This window comes from Gigantopelta aegis, chromosome 6 (genome assembly GCF_016097555.1).
Source record: "Gigantopelta aegis isolate Gae_Host chromosome 6, Gae_host_genome, whole genome shotgun sequence".
Lineage (NCBI taxonomy): Eukaryota > Metazoa > Mollusca > Gastropoda > Neomphalida > Peltospiridae > Gigantopelta > Gigantopelta aegis.
In genome coordinates, this window is record NC_054704.1 from 94,412,985 (window position 1) to 94,434,667 (window position 21,683).

The 21,683-nt window shown below is 38.0% G+C and overlaps 1 protein-coding gene across 3 annotated transcripts in view; it reads right to left on the bottom strand.

The window, feature by feature from the left end:
• Positions 1-1,151: 1,151 nt before the first annotated feature.
• The window catches only part of LOC121375124 (transient receptor potential cation channel subfamily A member 1-like), a 58,035-nt gene continuing 37,503 nt past the window's right edge, over positions 1,152-21,683 (bottom strand). For 2 of the 3 annotated variants that reach the window (XM_041502371.1, XM_041502374.1), the window contains 11 exons: positions 20,543-20,638; positions 19,891-19,961; positions 17,677-17,848; positions 16,711-16,800; positions 15,689-15,858; positions 14,840-14,969; positions 13,741-13,935; positions 12,847-12,915; positions 8,909-9,019; positions 6,784-6,887; positions 1,152-4,959 (listed from right to left, as the gene is read on the bottom strand). In XM_041502371.1, coding sequence (XP_041358305.1) covers positions 4,737-4,959; positions 6,784-6,887; positions 8,909-9,019; positions 12,847-12,915; positions 13,741-13,935; positions 14,840-14,969; positions 15,689-15,858; positions 16,711-16,800; positions 17,677-17,848; positions 19,891-19,961; positions 20,543-20,638 — 1,431 coding nt within the window. In that variant the 3' untranslated portion in view covers positions 1,152-4,736. The remainder of the gene's footprint in view (positions 4,960-6,783; positions 6,888-8,908; positions 9,020-12,846; positions 12,916-13,740; positions 13,936-14,839; positions 14,970-15,688; positions 15,859-16,710; positions 16,801-17,676; positions 17,849-19,890; positions 19,962-20,542; positions 20,639-21,683) is intronic. The other variant, XM_041502373.1, reaches the window with a different exon arrangement.

Here is a 21,683-nt window from a genome sequence, read left to right on the forward strand (position 1 = left end):
CGTGTGCTCCCACCCCCACCACCACCTCACATATACACTTCATATATATCGCTTCCACGGGTCTGTTAAATGTAGTTGATGCACTGTTTATAATGGTTTTGATAGACCTTACCAACCTCAGTGTTGGTGGCATGGTACCATTGCGAAATGATTTGGTGTTAAAGGGAACTTTAAATGGAAGATGGTTTTCACTGCATGCTGATATATTAACACAACGTAGTTTGATTCACTCAGTCGGTTGAGTGCTCGTTTGAAAGTGTTTGCGTCGCAGGATCGACCAACATTGATGTATACATTCAGCTGATTGGGTTTTTCTCGACTGGACAAAGGCCGTTGTATGTTTTCCTGCTTGTGGGAACGTGCATATAAAAGATCCCTTGCTGCATTAGAAAAAAATGTAGCGGGTTTCCTCTGATGACTACAAGTCAGAATTACCAAAGGTTTGACATTCAATAGCCAATGATTATTTAATCGATGTGATCCAGTGGTGTCGTTAAACAAAACAAACTTCCTTTTGTAGCTTCATTCATGTGTTCGCCAATGCGTGTCATTTGTGTGATTCAAACGATAGCTCTTAAATACGGACACATCAATAAAATAATAAAAAATAGGTTTATTTAGCTTACACTAAAACTAATTTATATTCTTTCACGTGAATTTCTGCTATTATGATAGATGAGTATTGCACTTTTATTTAAATATTAAACAAAATAGTACATTTATGTTATTTCCAATGGTTAAGGACCGCACAGATATTGATTGAGGAAATCCGCTGTCGCCACTTCATGGGCTACTCTTTTCGATTAGCAGCAAGGGATCTTTTATATGCACCATCCCATAGACAGGATAGCATATGCCACGGGCTTTGGTGTACCAGTCGTCGTGCACTGACTGGAGTGAGTAAAAAAAGCCCAATGTACCCATCGACGGGGATCGATCCCAAACCGACCGCGCATCAAGTGAGCGCTTTACCACTGGGCTACGTCCCGCCCCCTCTATGTATTTATAGAATGACAATATTGAATAAAAATACCTGTTGTGGAGGTTGTGACCGACTATAGTTTACAATACTTTAGTTTCCCAGTTCTACGGACATTCAAATGTGTGTACACTATTGTTAACACACCCTTAAATAACACACAAGAAGCTCGTTATAGTTTATCGAATTTATTTAGTTTTAACAAAGTCAACAAAATACAAAAAAATACAAAGTAACATCTACACAACGTATCGTAGGCAAAACATATCTCTGTACCAGTCAGAGTCCAAGAGTCAGTCTGTAACTGCAGGCACTCACGAGTCACAGTTACGTCAATCATACCAGATACTTTTAAAACGGTCTTCTTTTCTTTTCAGTTTCTTCTATGATGCCTACATCCCCAACGTTGCAAAACATGCAATTATATTAAGGCCAAATTATGGAATGCATGAGTAATATTATTTGTCAAAACAACTTCATTTCAACTTTTTTTCGTGCTTATATCCAATTAAGGTTCAAGCACGTTGTCCTGGGCACACAACTAAGCTATCTGGGCTGTCTGTCCAGGACAGTGGGTAAGTTTGTTTGTGGTTAGTGAGAGAGAAGAGAGTGTAGTGGCCTTACATCTACCCATTGAGTAGAACTCGCTCTGGTTTGAAGACGGTACCGGGCTGCGAACCCTTTACCTACCAGCCTGTAGTCCGATGGCTTACCACTGCGCCACCGTGGCTGGTTCTTGAAATTATCACACACATCCGACACACAACAATGAAACTACGACTAGGGAGGCAATTCATCCAGAATCTGCTCACTCAGAATTATCTCCCCGTGGTATTCCATATCGTCAACATTAACACAAATTGTCCATTGGTTCATTTCAGAGCAGGTCCGTAGGAACGGGAAGGCCGCCAGTGGGGGAGGGAGGGAAAAGGTCCTCCATTTGAAGACGAATTTTTGTTTTCTCTCGATATAAAGATAAAAATTGGGATTGAGCCTCCCTCATGTCCAGTAGACATTGTGCCCCACACTTCAGATATCGTTCCCACAAGCCTGCAAGTATTTGGTTAATTTAGGTAAACGTCAATCAATGGTCAGTGATGTTAGTATGGAATAGTGGTATGTCTAGTAAACTACGAACATTTAAAACATACTGTCTTACAGATGGACGGATACACTTGTAACAAACGACACTGGACACAAATTGTATAGCAATACATATATATACGTAAATGTATTTTAATCCTCAATTAGGTATTGATAAGGCTTTGATTGTCTGTGATACACAAAACGTCACCATAGTGAGCAGGGAGGCTATTGGAATTGGATCTTAAAGAGGACTTGCACAACAAAACTATTGCACGAAAAAGGTGGTCGAATATTTGGTCTATGGTTTTATCTGTTAGAAAAAGATATCATGCCTTGGTACTTTCAGACCCACATTTGATATTCTTTGGAACTGATCAAAAGAACAAACGTAGCACATTTTCAAAATTTACCAATTAACCAAAAGCATGAGTGGATTTCTTAGGTTGTATATCACATCCATAACACTGCAATTGAAGTTGGTACGCTGCACAGCTTACAAAAATAACTCTGGATCCGCTTCTATTATGAAATGGAGACAGCATGCTTTAAGATGGGTTATTTTAATTTTGACGTAAATGTGTAAATTACAGAACAGATTCGACCATCGATTTGTCAGTTATGATATGACTTCATCTAAGCGCACGTCAGATACCTATTTGTTATATAGTAAGTAATAGTTGTGCAGTAATATAATTATTGCGGCGGGAACCAAATTCGTGTAGTAAATTACATTAATAATAAACTTTAATGTCACAAATTGACTGTTAGAAAAACAACGCATTTATAAAGTAGAATGGGGCTCAGTTGTCGGTAGGTATGTGTGAAGAAATGTCAAAATAACGGACTAGACTGAAGGCATTTTCTCTTGGTAACAGAAATAATATATATTCAAAAATTAAATTCAGTGTATTCGCAAATGATGATAATATAACATATCAGTTTAAAGTAGTGCAATTAAAATGTTTTGAAGACACAAACGGAAATACATAACAGTGATATTAGTGCAAAACTAATACCCACGTGGTCGATATTTTATTGAGTTCAGGTAACACACCAATATTCGTCATGTCGTTACTTGCTGAAGCAGCTTAATATAGTCTGGTTAAGGAAATAGTTCCTCATAATTAAAAAAAAAACTACACAATTCTGATATGTTTTCTGAAATATTGCTTTGAGTTAGTTTGTTTTGAAATATTTTATTGATCAGAAAAAAGTAAAAAAGATTGCACAACAGGCAGAGCCTATATAAGTGCTCTCCTAAACAAGATGGACATCAGACAATAATCAATATTCATAATCATATATATAACATAATAACATAATGTCAAATGGGATAAAGTATTTAACATAATTAATATTTATTAATATATAGTAATAAAAGGTAGAGAGTAGATAGAAATGGGACAGGCAAGAAAAATTATGATAGTGATGATCCTATTGTTGGAGCTAAACATTATATGTGGCAGTAAAAATCAGAATAATAAGTTAGTTCAACTCGAATCTCTTACTTGCAGCTATATATTTATATACTGCTTTAAAAAGGAAATAGTTTTCTTCAATTGGTAGGTTTATTGCGCCAGCTAATAGTAGATCAATGTCTAAGATATCAAGGTAATCGTGCTTTGATTAGACGTAGGTTGACCTCTGCAGTATTTAAATAACCCATTGGTTTAAAGTTACTTGTTATATGTAGTACTAACTGACAACAACTGAGCAAGTGGTACAGTGCGACTTGTATAATAGCAACACGAGGCGGTGCTCTGGCATAGGCACCGTTAATTTAAAACGTTCGTGGTCTACCTATGTTGATTTTGTACACGGTACTTGTCACTTGAGAACACTCCCTAAATTTGTAGTCACATGACCCTCTCGATAGTGTTGTATTAGAATATATTCTGACATAGTAATTGTATTGAACTGCATGTAGTAATTAATGGTGGTGTGTAACCTTCAGTGTCGTAACTAATTCACTTGCACAGAAGTTGTAATATCTCTATTATAGCTGTATTACTGAACTCTAGTGGAAATGCACCAGTCAGATATGTAGATGGATAAAGGAGAGGAGAAGAACAATATATAAGATTTAACAGAGTTTGTATAACTGTATGTATTCATGTAGGTAATAAATAGTGTATACTTGGGGTAGGGTTGTTGCGTATTTTATAGACAGCATACATGCTATAGCAATAGCAATTAAGAATAGGTTAAATGCGTTTTCAGTGAAGTCCTGTATACAGTTTTTCCAAGGTGATTTGCCGAAACATAGCTTATTATCATTATAAGTCTAAATCTGCACTATAGCAACATCCTTTACTCTTAATATCAACAGTGCATACATATATTGATGTGTATCAGGTGCGATTATGTAACATATTGTGAGCAGAATCCCTTCCAACACCAACCACCTCCGCTCCCACAGTTAATTAACCCCAAAATGTTAAAATGTATAAAATAAAGATAAGCATGTTGGCTATTGCCCTGGGCCCATATTTTCGAAGCTATTTTAGCGCTACGAAATCGTCAAACCATCGTCATTTATGACGTCACCATGGCGGGTGCTGTATTAACGCCATATCCTACTATGGCTTTACGATTTCGAAGAGCTAAGATAGCTTCGAAAATCCCTAGCCTCGTTCATCATGTTGCGAAATCTTATTTCCAGATTAGTTCTCTATTTCCTTCGATTGACGCTCCTCTTCCACTTGGACACGACCGCAGCTTGGCGGAAGATGGTGCTGGTCAAGATGTTAGAATTGGGGATGACGGAGAGGAGTCCTGTCGCCGATCTGGCGCCCTCGTCCCACACGTCGTCCTCAGTCTGAATCTCCATCTTCTGAATGACCAGACGCAGCAGCTCGTAACACTTGTCTATCGTGCCGCTCACCTCCTTGATCCTGTACACAAACCACAGCCATAGGAGTTAAACAGTCAGAACAATGGGAGCGGCTAGTTACTGCCTTAAGATATAGGATTCATCCTCTGAAATCCTATATAGCTGTTTGGCAGCAAAGCTAATATGAATAAATGTTGTTATCAAGGTTTAAAGGGACATTCTTGAGTTTGCTCCATTGTAAGATATTTCTGACTAATAAAATATGTCTATGATTAAACTTATATATTAAATATATTTTCTTCTTTATAATGTCAGTGTCTGTATATTCAATGTGTTTCTGGTCGTCTTATTATTTGTAAGAAGCCCAAACTGGATTTTGTCTTCAAATAATTTCGTACGTAAAATGAAATTTAAACTAGTACAAATATTAGAACGATCAGAAACACGTTTAATATACGGCCACTAATATTTTATGAAGAAAAATATATTTGATTTATAACTATAATAGTTAAAAAGTCTCTGTTAGTCGACAACATCTTAAAAATTGCAGCAAACTCAGGAATGTCCCTTTAAGTTATAGGATTTATCCTCTGCAATCCTATAAGCTGTTTGGCAGTAACGCTAATATGAATAAATGTTGTTATCAAGATTTGGGCATTTTCGTTTAATTCGGGCAAAAAGCAGCCTGCCCCTCTACAAACTTCACGAGGCTATACGATAAACATTTTTATATTGCCTACCTTAAATTAATCGTGGGGAGGGGGGTGGGGGGGGGGGCAATCAGCAGTGAAACAATTAATCATGGTACAATAGAGCCTAAGGAACCTCGTAGGATCTACGATGTATTTACGATATTTTGGAGTTACGACAATTTTGAAAATACGCTACGACATTTGCCGCAGTCACTTACGACGGATTTACGACAAATCGTGGCTAAGATGCCTTCGAAAATATGGGCCCACCGACGGGGATCATTCCCAAACCGACCGCGCATCGAGCGAGCGCTGTACCACTGGGCTACGTCCTGCCCCTCAAAAACAAATGAGATTCAAATTGAATAATTTTAAATAAATTAAAGACAACTACATTAATGTAGGTATTTGTGTTTCATGTGTTAAAGACAACTACATTAATGTATGTATTTGTGTTTCATGTGTTAAAGACAACTACATTAATGTATGTATTTGTGTTTCATGTGTTCTTCAATATGTTATATTCAATTACTACATCCGACACTAATGGTTTAGCCGTAAATTTCTAAATTACCTTTTAAATATGTAATTCTTGTCCCGAGAGAGGGCTGCGATCTTATCGGAGGTCGGACTCAGGATGGGCGTGTTCGAAACCTTAGAGGTATATGAGCACGTTAAACTAGTTACTTACCTACCTATCTTAGGCGTAAGACTACGAACACTACATAACATTATGGGAGTATCTCCTACGGGTATGGTCCATTGACGGGTATGGTTATCTATCAAGTACAATAGGTCCTGTTTACCACAAGCTCAGAAGATACTCTGATACATTTCACGAGACCTAGAGTGGAGCACACTTGAACCAGGTATTCCCATTACAAAACTGAATAAATAAAGCGGTTTCGCTATTTGTATAGTTCTTACCAATACCATTTTTGTCTCAATGTTTGGGGCGCCTTCGCCATTAATGAAATATTTGTTTTAATAGACTATGAAATTCTGTTTTGGGTTTTCTAACATACTTATATTCGTAGATTGAAAAGGCAGTATCATATTATATTTTTGTTACATTCTTTATTTCGCTGACGGCACTAGTCCATAAATTGCACGATAATTTGACCATCACGAACAAAGCTTATTTCACAGCAATTCAGGAACCATTGTGGAAACACTGTAGGATGGGACCATACCTTTGTTTCTGTTTGAAGAGTTCCCGATTGAGGACGCAGTTTCGACTCGGAGGACCAGTAGTAGATGCTACGTCATAATGGTTGTTTGTAACTTTGGTCCATAGCTGAAGCACAAAAGAGGAAAGATGTATTTAGGTATATTGTAGTCAGACAATAGGATGTTATTCACAAATAAAACGTATATAGATTGGAATCGTAAACACAGTGTCTAAAACTTTTTGCTGTTATGTTGCATTATATAATACTGTATATATCTAGCCTACTGAATAAATACTTTATGGAAATCTATTTATTTAATCTATAACCGATTATCCATGATGATGATCTATCGTTTATTTTTATCTATCTATCTATCTATCTATCTATCTATCTATCTACATACATACATGCATACATGCATACATGCATACATGCAGACAGACAGACAGACAGATAGATAGATATATAGATATATATATCCATCATACATACATACATATATACATTGTATCTATATATCTATCTTTCTACATACATACATGCATACATGCAGACAGACAGATATATAGATAGATATATAGATATATATATATCCATCATACATACATACATATATACATTGTATCTATCTATCTATCTATCTATCTATCTATCTATCTATATCTATCTACATACATACATGCATACAATCTATCTATCTATCTATCTATCTATCTATCTATCTATCTATCTACATACATACATACATGCAGACATGCAGACAGACAGATATATAGATATATAGATATATATCCATCTATCTATCCATCTATTTCTATTTCACTATTATCTGTCTACTAGTCTACCAATATGTCTACCCCTTATCAATTTTATATTACTATCTACCTCATTTATCCATCCATCCATCATTCCATCCATTCATACATCCATATATCTATATATCTTCAAACGTAAAGCTGCTATCTCCAGTTGTTTTTGTATTGTGATATCTAGAACATACCACCAACATCAATGTTCTTACATTCACAAGTCATCATTCGAAAGTATACTAGTTTTCTGTCATCTACTTCACAAACGTACTCCAGAAGCAGGGTCTTATTCTCTTCACGAACGTACTACTGTCCATGGTAACATCCAGAGGCGGGGCGTTATTCTCTTCACAAACGTAATACTGGCCATTGTAACCTACAGAAACGGGACGTTATTCTCTTTACAAACGTATTACTGGACATTGTAACCTACAGAGGCGGGGGCGTTATTCTCTTCACAAACGTATTACTGTCCATTGTAACCTACATAGGCGGGGGCGTTATTCTCTTCACAAACGTATTACTGTCCATTGTAACATACAGAGGCGGGGGCGTTATTATCTTCACAAACGTTATAATGTTCATTGTAACAATCGGAAATGTGGCGTTATTCTGTTCACAAACGTACTACTGTCCATTGTAACATTCGGAAGTGGGGCGTTATTCTGTTTACAAACGTACTACTGTCCATTGTATCATTCGGAAGTGGGGCGTTATTCTGTTCACAAAAGTACTACTGTCCATTGTAACATTCGGAAGTGGGGCGTTATTCTGTTTACAAACGTACTACTGTCCATTGTATCATTCGGAAGTGGGGCGTTATTCTGTTCACAAAAGTACTACTGTCCATTGTATCTTTCGAAAGTGGGGCGTTATTCTGTTCACAAACATACTACTGTCCATTGTATCTTTCGAAAGTGGGGCGTTATTCTCGTGCTCGGTGATACAAGTAGACTAACATGGCGATTACAAACTCATATATACTGAACTACAAAAGAAATGCGAACACTTAATTAGTTTTCTTTAATTTGGTTTAAAACTAATCAGCTTTAATTCCATACCGTGTTTTAATTTATTAAAAGTATCCATGCCTTGTGAACATTGTAGACCCATTTTCATACGTCTATTTATCGAGTTAACTGTAGCACGAAAAAATATCTACATTACAAAATTCGCATTCCTTTTGTTGTTCAGTATTCTACAATGAGTCGAGACTACGGCTTTAAAGTGTGTTCTACATTTGTATTACTCAACCATTAAGCAAACAGACAGACAGACAGACAGAAACTGAATACATCATGCAGCAATGCAGCATACAATACGTTTCGTGTACGTACAGTATGTAATGTATTCGCGTTCTTGTTTGGGTATATTTTCTGTGTGACCCTGTCTACCTTTGCTAACAGGCTTAGCGGCATTTTGCGTTCCAGGTCCATGTGGAGTTCAACCTGTGTGGATTAAAAGACAACATACGAATATACAATACATACATGGCTACATAATATACAGATATATAACAAAACCTACACCATGGTAAAAAGCGAAAAACAGCAATATATCTTTAATATGCATGTCCTCATTGTTATATCAAAACATGCTACGGCCTTCAATGTACCAGTCGTGGAAATGTTTAGACAGGAAAATCCGAATCCATCAACAGTAATAGACTGTGCGACACATCGCTATCTACCACTGATCTTCTTGCCCTCCTACCCCCCCCCCACCCCAAACCCATTATATTCAGAGAAAATAGCGTTTATTTACATCTGTTACAAACATAGGTAATTTAGTACCCAATATAGGGATTTTATAAACATTTAATACACACAATAATTTTATTTATTTTATAACTTACCCATGATATACATGTCATAAACACATGTGATAATTTAGTGTATTAACCCGGTTAATAATGGTATGCAAATTTAAAGGTATATAGAAATTTGCAAGGTATGTTGGTAATAATTTGTTGCTGTGAATGGGTCATTTGTTTACAAGCCATCAAAACCTGTATACCTGAGCGTAACGTGTTCATAATATTTAGTTAAAGTGCGTGGTGACTTTAGTACCGTAATTTACTAAATATCGAATTAAAATATTATTTTAGAAGTGTTATAGGATAAATAGAATTCACTACTCGTGTTTTTTTAATATGTAAAATATCAACCTCTTCTAGTTAATCTGCATTTGTCTCGGCAGAGCCTCGACAAATACCGATTAACATAGACTCGGTTGATATTTTCCATACTAAAAACACTCGTGACGAATCCTCTATATATACTAGCCGTCATTAATAACGCAATTTCCTTTTGTCAAAATAATATACGTTCCGGTTGGACTTCGTTGACGCTATTCGTCAATGTACATGGTACAGTGGTACACATTATTTCAGCAGCATGTAAAGGTCGACTTCCGGCCTGTTCCCAACATAAGGGGAACAACGCTAAAAACGCATTATCTGGTAAATCGCGCACACGCAACCACTTGGCGAAATAACACTTTGCACGTGCATTTCCTAATACCCGGGCACACTCAGAACACGCGGGTGGTAATGAGTATCTCACTCCTACACGATGCCTCGGTTGAACAACGCCGATCGGAATCAAGCCATTGGCTTGTTGAATGCCGGAAACTCGCAATTGCGGGTAGCACAACGGTTCCACGTGCACCCGTCAACCATTAATCGGCTCCTCAACCGATATCAGACGACAGGGACCGTCAATGACCGCCGTCGTTCGGGCACACCACGCGTAACGACCAATAGACAGGACCGGAACATACGGTTGCGGCACCTGCGCAATCGGTTTTTGACAGCCGCAAGCACTGCCAGGACTGAAGTGGGAACCAGGGGACGACTCATCAGCGCCCGAACTGTCCGGAGACGTCTTGCCGCAGCACGACTGCATTGCCACCGACCCTACCGTGGCCTTATCCTCCTGCACAGACATCGTCAAGCAAGACTCTTATGGGCCAGGAATGGTGGGCATTTGCGACCCAGGAGATGGCGAGATGTCATCTTCTCGGATGAATCGAGATTTAACGTGAGTGTCACGGACAGACGTCGTTGCATTTACCGCCGTCGTGGAGAACGTGTCGCGCAGGCCTGTGTTCTGGAGAGGGGACCGCTACGGGGGCGGCGGAGTCATGGTTTGGGGCGCCATCAATGCTGACTTCCGGTCCGAACTCGTGGTGGTACAGGGAAACCTTAATGCGCAACACTACGTCGACAACATCCTGCGGCCGGTCCTCCTCTCCATTGATGAGACGGCATGGCGGAAACAGGCTCGTCTTCCAGCAAGACAACGCTCGGCCGCACACTGCCAGGCGTACACAGGCGTTTCTTCGTGCCCACCATGTCACTGTGTTGGACTGGCCAGCAGTTTCCCCGGACATGAACCCAATAGAGAACATGTGGGACGAGCTGGGACGTCGTGTTCAAAACCAACCGAATCCACCACAGAACTTCGCTGAGCTGCAGCAGGCATTGCAGCATCACTGGGCAGCCATCCCACGACGTGTGGTGAGGCGCCTGTGCATGTCCATGCCTAGGAGGCTGCAGGCGTGCATCGCAGCACATGGAGGTCACACGAAATACTGACCCCCATGACGTTGACATCGCCAGAGACGTTATGCGCGATTCACTGTTGGCGGCTGACAGTGCCAGTCAGATGGGCCAGTGGTTGGTCTCACTGGTGGTATCAGTTTCATTTTTGTGCGATCTCGCATAATAAAATAAACCATGATCATTTCCGAGATTGCGTTTTTATTGCCGCCTAGTATATATATATATATATATAAACACACACACACACGCGCGCACGCACGCACACACACACACACACACACATTATATATATATATATATATATATATATATATATATATATATATATTATTCAAAAAAATGCTATCGGATTATTTTTACAGAATCAAACACATCGTAAAGACAATCAAGTAAGTGAGTGAATGGTGATGCCAAAAACACTAGAAAAGACGTTCGATTCCCATAAACGTATCCATAGTCAACGTTTGTACCGAAACGCAAAAGCTCAACCCTCAGAGAAGCACGTGCATCATGAAGTTCTGTAACTTTGCATGCCGAACCTTCCGTTAGTTGGGCATAAAAGGCCACATCAGCAGTGATTAAAACAGACCACATGACGACACTGTAGGTAATACAATAATGCCAAGATTGACGTCAGCTCAACGCAATAATGTCATTGGGAGATTGCAGGCAAGGGCAACTCAACAAGCTGTGGCAAAGCACTTTGGCGTCTCCAGACAGACCATCTCTGCTTTATGGGCAGGGTACAACACCATTCAAAGTGTTAATGGCAGACCAAGGTCAGGTCGTCGCAGAGTAACCACCGCCGCTCAAGATAAATACATCTTCGAAATCGAACCATTACAGCAACAATCACAGCGACATAACTCCCTGGACTACGCAGAATATCTTACAAACAGTTCGTAATCGGCTGAGGGAGGCAGGAATTTTCCATAAAAGACCAGTGCAACATGGTGAGATGGACACGAGCCAGGTGAAGGACTGTTTTGTTCTCAGATGAGTCGTATCCTCCTGTCACGTGCTGATGGACGCACACGTGTCTATAGACGTCAAGGGCAACGTTATGATCCAAACTGCGTGCAACAAATCGACCGTTTTGGTGGTAGCAGTGTCATGGTGTGGGCCGGAATCCATCATGGTGGTAGGACGCTTGAATGTTTCAGCATGACAATGCCAGACCACATGTTGCACGTGTTAGTCGGGAGTTTCTGTAGCGCCACAACGTCCAGACAGTACCATGGCCTGTCCGTTCGCTGGATGTAAATTCAATAGAACATCTATGGGATGCACTGGATCGGCGTGTGCGCCAGAAGAATTGACCACCCCGACACTTCCGCAAATTCTTACGGCACTGCAGCATGAATGGCAGAACATTCCACAACGTGTTGTGCAACGTTTGATTGCTTCCATGCGTCGCCGTTGTCAAGCTGTCATCAGGGCTCATGGTGATGATAACAGATACTGACATTTTGCCCACCCCTATATCACATATATGCCTGTGTACATGTTTCAGGTGGATTCCCAGACATGTACAGAGTAATCCCCTTGATCAGTGGTTGCTTGTATCATGTCTACCAGGTTTTTTTTTTTATTAAACTTTGAAAATCAATATCAAGTTGTTGTTTTTTAAGACTATTGATAGACTCACAGGAAATGACCAAACGTAAAATGTAAGTTAAGGAAACAATATGTCAAAATGTTCGTACATACCTGCATTGCTAGGCGCTTGAGTCGCGCATCCCTCTGAACTGCAACAATGTCACCAACAGCCAAACCAGTCTATAAGACATTTTCAAATGACATACTGTAAATTGTATTGTGGTACCCATAACGTTCACAAGGTAAAATACAAGTTTGCGATTTTCAGTAAATAGAACCGATGCACTGCATACAATTGAGTATACAATATATGCAGCACAGCTCGACAATGGGGAGTTAAACATGTAATGAAATGTATCTTTCTCTTACAATATATCCAAAGTAATCGATATGCGATCGAAATCAAGCAGATGATTGTTCAAAGAAATTACGAAAAGTTCAAATTTAAAATAATAATTAAATGGTATTTTAATTTAAAAAGAAATAAAATATAGTGTTACATTTTACGCAAACTATCAATTTACAGACCGTACACATTAATGACCCAAAAATACTAAACTATTACCGAATCAAAGAAACAAGACCGAGTCGATAAATGGCAACGTTAAATGTTGCTGTGGGAAATTTGTGTGAAGTTTATTTATTTTCCTTATGTTTAAGGGTTTTTTGTATTCTTCAACGCCTGCGTATCTTAAACAATTTACACTAAAAGAGTCATTATGATAGAGAGTACCGATTTATGTTTTTAGGTCAAACCAACGTTTTAAACTGAAGTCAAATGCTTTGGTTGATTGGCTCTTTTTATTAGAAATTCAGAACAAATACTGAAATGACCGACTTATAATATACTTTTCTTTTGTCTCTCTTTTTTTGTCTTCTTCTTTTTCTTTCTTTCTTTTAATTCTATTATTATTATTATGCTAAAATTACGTATCATCCGCTACTCCCTACTACAGTCGAATTTCAATATAAAGAATAATTTACTTTCGTGTTTAACAAGCCTACCAGTAGATTGACGAGTAGAATTGGCATGAGCAATATGAAGACTGCGAGGAAAACCAGAGTGAGGTTACTGAAGTGGAGAGTCTGGTCAGAGTCATCATTGTAGGGCGTGTTGAAGGAATTCATGTAGTCCAATTCTAGCATCATGGTGGCCGTCCTTAGTAAGGCCAGTCCAGGGTTGTCAAATGCTTTGTTCTTCTAATATAAGTAACAGAAACATATATACAGTAATATCAACATCATCAACAACAATAGAATAATAATAATAATAATAATAATAATAATAATAATATGGACTTGGTGAACCAGAAATGACTCTGCGGATGAATGGTCTTGCCTAGCATAAATTGATTCGGTGAATAAAGAAATAAATTGTGGTTTCATCTCGTTCTTGAAAAACAAAATTGAAGTAAAAGAAAAATGAAGCAATCAATTATTATTTGTAAACAGGCATTGAACTATAAACCAAATTCCATTGGCCTTGGACTTTTTTGCGGAATGGACCTAAACGCAAACGTTCAAACCGTGACCGCCGTCTATTTATCTGTTGTACGTACAGTGATCCTCTCCTGTCTTCTAAACCTGAAGTACGGTCTACGCAATGCTTGGTGCGCCGTCGGTGACGATGTAACAGAACAATATTTTGATGTACTGTCATGGTCGTACTTTGTGATCATATAATCTGTTGCGCACAATTCTTCCACTGATTGACCTTAACTCAGGGATGTATTGGGAGTTAAACTTCTCATTTCAAAATGATTCTATATGTGTACCCACACGTGACTAAGATTGCTAGTAATGCAACTTGTGATCGCAAAGCATAAATAGTTCGTGCAACTGACACGACACCGCTGGAATATCGAAGGGAGTGGTTACACTTTTATTTATTGAAATGTTTATGACCAGATTTCAAGGGTATTATATTCTATATATAACTAACATATTGTAATAGTTGCCAAATCGTCAGATGGCTCTATAATTTTAAAATAAGACGTCAACAAAAACATATGACAGCAATTACGTTTTTCTCGATCGAATATGACAAGTGATACGTATTTTATATTATATATAATAGAGGTAACACAAAGCAAAGTAACATTACCTCTTTTCCAAGAAGCATGAAGAAGGCCAGTCCAAACGCTATGATGAGAATTGAAAACACACACAGAACCTGAATTAAAGTGCGCAGAATCTCCAGAAACATCACCACATAGATGCCAAAGAAATCAAACCTGAAAAAGACAAATGTGCCCATTGGCGGCTCCAGAAAGGGACACAGGGGATCACAGTTCATGTGTCCCCCTCTGTCCGTTTGAAGTGCCTTTTTAAAACAATTCATCATCCATAACATACAACAAAAAATAGACTTCAAAACGCGTCTCTAGGAAATTTTATTTCAAACACTTTCGGGGAGCATGCCCTCGAACCCCCTACAGATTTCGCTTTCGCTCTCTTTGGACTTGGCTCATTTGCGTTCAGTAAAATCAAAGTTGTAGTTTTTAGGATTGTGTAACACAAACACACAGACACAAACACACACACAAACACGCACACACATAGACACACAGACACACACACACCACACACACAGAGAGAGAGAGACAAACACACACACACACACACATACACGCACAAACACAGACAAAACAAACACACAAACACACACATTCACACACACACACACACACACACACACACACACACACACACATATACATAGAGAGAGGTAGACACACACACAGACAGAGACACACACAGACACGCCACCCTCGTCCCCTTCATAAAATCCTGGATATTCTCTTGTTGACACAGATATTAATGTACGACAAACGACTGGACAATTGGCAATAGTCTATTTTCGTAAGAAAACAGATTGTTAGTTTGTATTACTGAGATATTCCGTAAAGCATTATTGAGACAGACGTAGAATGTCAAATATGGGTATCCATACCTGTGCAAGAAGACCAGAGCGTTGAACCAGGCGAGGAAAATCACTACCGCACCTGTCTCCCACTGCCAGTGGAAAGACATTTTGAACAGAAAGGGAGCCGTGAATATCATGGAAAATGAGAACAGGAAAAACTGTAACAGGTTCTGGATTTCCAAGAAGTATCTTATTTTCTGAAAAACAAAATCAGTAGCATTACTATTTTTATTACTTACATTGTCTCTACAAACAAACACCCCAACATATTAGTAATAAAATTAAATTTTCGTATTTTGTTCGATTATTTTCTGCTACTGAATCTCAATTTGTTTTACTATTATTTGATTTATATCAAACTGAGGTTCAAGAACGCTGTCCTGCGTATACCTCTCAGTTATCTTGGTTGTCTGTCCAGGAAATGCGTTAATATTTAGTGGTTAGTCAGTGGAAAGCGACTTTAATGTAGTAGCAAACACCTCCATACTAGTCGACAAAAACTCACTATGTTTAGAAGCTGGAAATGGGATGCGAATCCTGTATTTACGAGCCACAAGACCAGTAGTTTATCAACTAAGTCACCAAACTAAAACATGTTTTAATTTAGATGAAATGAGAAATCTACCTAGCGCACAATACCTAATTTGAATACTGTATAGTAATTTTATATTGGGATACTCATACTGGGGGGGGGGGGGGGGGGGGGGCAAAACGCTGTCCCTTGGTCATGTTGTGGGGTGACAGGGAAATATATAACGGCAGTATTCATTATTATGTTTATGCCAATGTATACTCAATTTTTAATCTACGAAATGTCTTTGTAAAAGACGAATCTAACACGTATACGCAATCGACAAAAATCACCTTATGACTTTATTAACTTTATTGAAACGTTAACTTTTATTAATAATTACGTTTTTCCCCAAGTTGTTTCATGCCTGTGTTTAGATACATTTCACAGCAGACTCTCACATGTGCTGTTTTATTATCTCCAACTTAAATTACAAAGACCTTTGAAATAAATGTCATAAATGAAATAAACTACATACCTGCGTAAACATTTGGAAAACCTCCTTTATAACGTTCAGAACGCTGTACAGTGTAACAACCCACAGTGTGATCACATAGAAAGAACTAAACTGCAAACAAAATATAAAGGTTAAAATATTTATGTATGTTGTTTTCTTCTTCTATTGAACACTTAAGTAATAAGTATAAAGAACTATGATCAATTATGTGTCAGTACTATACATTACCTAGCCTAAACAACTACGAGACAAACAAGAATCTGAATGTGTACATTTTTGCTGGAAGCAACTGCACTAGTGTCCTTTACAACTTAGCAGGTACAGCAAATGAGTTTGGCTACAACATGAAAATTGGTAACGAAATAATAGGTGCATTACTTCTCTTGAGATTTAATTGAGTAACATGAAATATAGTACTTTATATAGAATAGTAATTCTTACATCAACTGCTAGTAGATGTTGCAAAAAATAAAAAAATCGTATTTTTATATATAACACATCCAAGCAGGGATCATGAACATCTTAATAATGAGAATTCTGTAATTATTAATTATCAATGAATACTACGATAGTAACATAGATATTGCCGTGAAAACATTGAAGGAAGTCATTAATTCTTTCCTTAACTTAGAATATGGGGAACCATTAAGATATTACCATATTAAGATAAACGTTACACTTCATGAACTAGTCTCAGGGGAGTGATAAGGAGCTAGAGTGACATCTCCCCTTAAACGACGAGGGCTGGTAATAACACCTAGTATGGGCTAAGACAAGGTTGTCTACTATATCCATATATTTTAGATCCATATATTTTAGATGTATATGTTGATATACTTCTGATAATTTGATTGTGTATAAATATCAGCAGCAAATTCGTAATCCATAGCCTTTCAAAACTCGTTTTACAAATTAAATACATGCCACGCAATTCTACATCCAATTAAGTCGTCTTCAGAAATTAATTTCACACATTTATGAACATACTTGATACCCTCCATAGTAATTTCCTCCCAGCATCTTTAGTGTATCGTTGTCCACTGACCACATGTCAAAATGTATAAGAGATTCTTGGTTGATTATGAACGCTGTCAGAAGACCAAGATATGTCATGTATATTAACAGGTACACTGTGCAGAACCATTTTCCATAGTCATTCCTGAATATACAAAACCATCTTGTTATAAAAAAATAATGAAACAAAAAACGTGTTCAACAGAATTGCTTCATATTATTATTATTAGAACTGAACAAATACTGGCACAACGGTTCAAATCGTATATGGAGCTCCAAAAATACTTAATTTTTTTTTCACGTAGTGCTATTATTAGTAGTATTGCCATTATTATCATTGTTGTTGTTGTTGTCGCTGTTGTACAAGTGCAGCAATTACATTGTTACTGGTTAACATATTGATTAACCTGATTAAGTGGGTAATCCGTTTTATTTACTTTTTTCATAATTGGGAATTGCATCTTACATGAACATGTGATGATACAATAGCAATAAATACTGAATTAATTTATCAAGTACTAACTAATTATAACACCTCGACGAGGTGAAATATATAATGCTTATTTGTTAGATTATTTTTATAGAGAATTTGAAATAATTGTTTGCGAATGCTGTAGATTTGCGATACAGACAATAATTAAGGCTCTGATTTTTTAAATATTTATGCATATATACTGAGTCAAATTAAAAACTTCGCAACCGTTTCATATTGGCTAATTAGCAAATATGATTCAAGAACGTGTCAAGTAAGGTATGTTTTTATTGTATGACGTCCAAAAAAGAATAGGAATAAATGTTGAGTCAAAAATCTGTTCGTCAAAACCACAAACAGTCAAAATGGTAATTCACAAGCAGGGTCGTCTGATGAAATCACAGGTTCAGTAGCGTGTATGCCCTCCATGTGTACCCACAACTGCAAGGCAATGCCTATTCGTCGACTGCCTGATGCATGTAAAGACTGCATTGTGGATACGGCGCCATTGTTCCACTAATGAGGCACCAAGTTCCTGCAAAGTCTGTGGAGGGTTCATTAGAGTGCGCAGGCGACTTCCCAGCACATCCAAGACGTGTTCGATAGGATTCGGGTCGGGCGACCTTGAAGGCCAATCCATAACATTGATGCGCCCGCGTTCCTCAGGTAATCCCTTGTCAAGATGGCCGTGTGGGGTCTGGCGATGACATGCTGAAAGATCAGACCTGGACCATGAGCTGCCATGAAGGGCACAGGTTCCTGGGCCAGTACCTGGTCGCGGTATGCAGCAGCGTTGAGGTTGCCACGGATGACAAGAAGTCCATTTCCACAGAAAGCACCCCAAACCATTATACTTTCACCTCCGAATCTGTCAACTTCAATGACACAACACTGAGCGTGTTGTTCACCACGCCGTCTCCAAACTCTCTGCCTGCCATCGGCAAATCGCAATGTTAATCTTGATTCATCGCTAAACACGACTCTATTCCATTGCCTCTGAGTCCATCGCAAGTGACGTTGTGCCCACAGTTGACGTTGACGTCGATGGAATTGGGTCAAAATCGGCCCAACATATGGGCGCCGTGCGTGGAGGTGAGTGGTTTGCAGCCGATTTTGGATCCTTTGCGCGGACACCCGACGTCTGAAAAGTTCATTATTGGTTGCTGTAGCTGTCATGAAACAGTTGCCGAGGTGACGTAACACAATATGACGGTCATCTGCCTATGACGTCACACGTGGTCTACCCGGTGGTGCCCGTTTATTGTACTCGTGTCCGCAGATCATAAATTTCCTGCAATCCAACGCCTTTGCAACGTCAGCTACTGACGTTCCCGCGTGCAACATGCCGACGCCACGTTCACGCTACACATTTGTGAGGCGTGGCATCGAATAAGGTATTAACAAATATCATTTAATATGGTTTTTCATTGTCTCAGACTACTGTGAGCAAGTAACGATAAAAACACGTGTGCTATTGTAGTCACGTGACCAGTGGCACGTGCAAAACCGCTGTTGCCTCAATGGTGCTGTGCACGTGCTATGGATCGCGCCAGGTGGGCTTCAAATGGAGTGTCGACATTGTCATTACAATATTTATTCCTGAAAAATACCTGCTTTCAACACTCACTGACGTTATGCAAATTTTAGATTGTGAAGTTTTTAATTTGACTCAGTATATATATAGACTTAAACAGGTCTATGATGAAAATACTTACCACTTTGCATTGAGGAAGCTGACACAGAGAGGATGTGACAAACATTCAACTCGTCCATTCTTTACCATTACCTGCAAATAAGGTGGATGTTTCTAAATTCTTCCAGCCTGCATTAATTATCTAGCGATAACAGTTGGAACGTTTTTCTATACATTTCAGTAGTTATACGAAATATTTGGATTACATCGTACACAAAGTAATTGCCTCCACAGCAATGTTTATTAAAATCAGTTTATACTTATTGACAACATATCGTCTTGTCATGGATTTCAAAACTCTTAATTCTATTTTTATCCTGCATGCATGAACTTAGGTTATCTTACTAGTGGTGACAGATTAACACAAAATAATAATTAAGCGTTTAGTAGGACAAATTAATCAAGAAGATGTAATTTCTAATTCCGTGAACAAACAATTAACCAATGTTTTGTTTTTATAAACTGTACATAAAAATACTTTTGCTAGTTCAAAACGCTTAAATTATATGCTTAAAAACAAGGAATAGTTCATAAAAAACAAAACACAAAAAGTTTTCATTGAAATGAGATTCACAAATGCAACTATAAATCTGAATGACAAATCCGTATTCCGCAATTAAATATAGATGAGTACGAGCAATAGTTTTGCTACATATACTACTGTCAAAACTTACATTAAGTAGAAGCATCGGCGTGTAAGGTTCTCCTTTCCGCTTCAACTCGAGCACGTAATCCACTGGACACCGCAAGTATTTATAGTTATACTCCACCTGCAATATAAAACCCTTCCAGCTATAGCAAGTATTTATAGTTATACTCCACCTGCAATATAAAACCCTTCCAGTTATAATGCAAACAAATTATGTTACTTTTGCAATCTGATAATAATGCAATAATGCTTAGTGAACTAATATAGGCTATGTGCAATTCTATATTTGTAATATGGAATTTGTTATTATCTTTAATTCATTTTTGTTTTAAATACCGATATTGATGTGGCATATGATCCACAGTATGCGATATACAATTGTTTTTCTATTCACATTTGTATATATGCTACTATGGTGGTAGCTTCATAATCTGGTTTTAAAGTTTTAAAGTTCAGACTCAAGGTTTTAGTTAAATGAAATACGTATGAGCGAGAATGCACTAAAACATTGTGACTAAAGTTCTATACGTTCAGGGCCAGAGCTATTTTCTGACGTTGAGTAACTAGATATGTAAAGTGTATAATTAATAACACTTTCTATTTTCTACACAAGAAGTCAGTTTTCAACTTGTTTCAGACAAGTTTAATCTCGGAAGACGTTTAATTGCATGATCTGGTATTGTGCTTATAAAGTATTTAGGGCCTAGACTCAAGACATTATAATAACATTTTCACTTTTGAATTTGTATATTTTTCGTATTAGTGTGTCATTAAACATTCATTTATTTATTCATTCATAATAATAACATTTACATACTTTAAGGTTATAGCAATGACATGCACATTCCATGTGTGTGACATATATAGTCTAAGCACCACAATTACGAATTTAAACTACAAAAGCCATTATCCCCTATAAAGATCAATGCAGAGTAGAATGGGAATTTAGCAAAGTGTGGTTAATTCCATGAATCTGTATCCAGTGCTCCGTCTGTAACAGGACAGTGACTTCCGAGAAGATCCTTTACACGAGAATACATCCTTTCTGTACCACTCCCAGACATGCTACTAAATCAAAACCAGCACTTGAAAGAATAAATATACTGGAATAAATATGGCTGTGATTACATTCACCCATGAATCACTGTCAAAACAGTGATGATGCC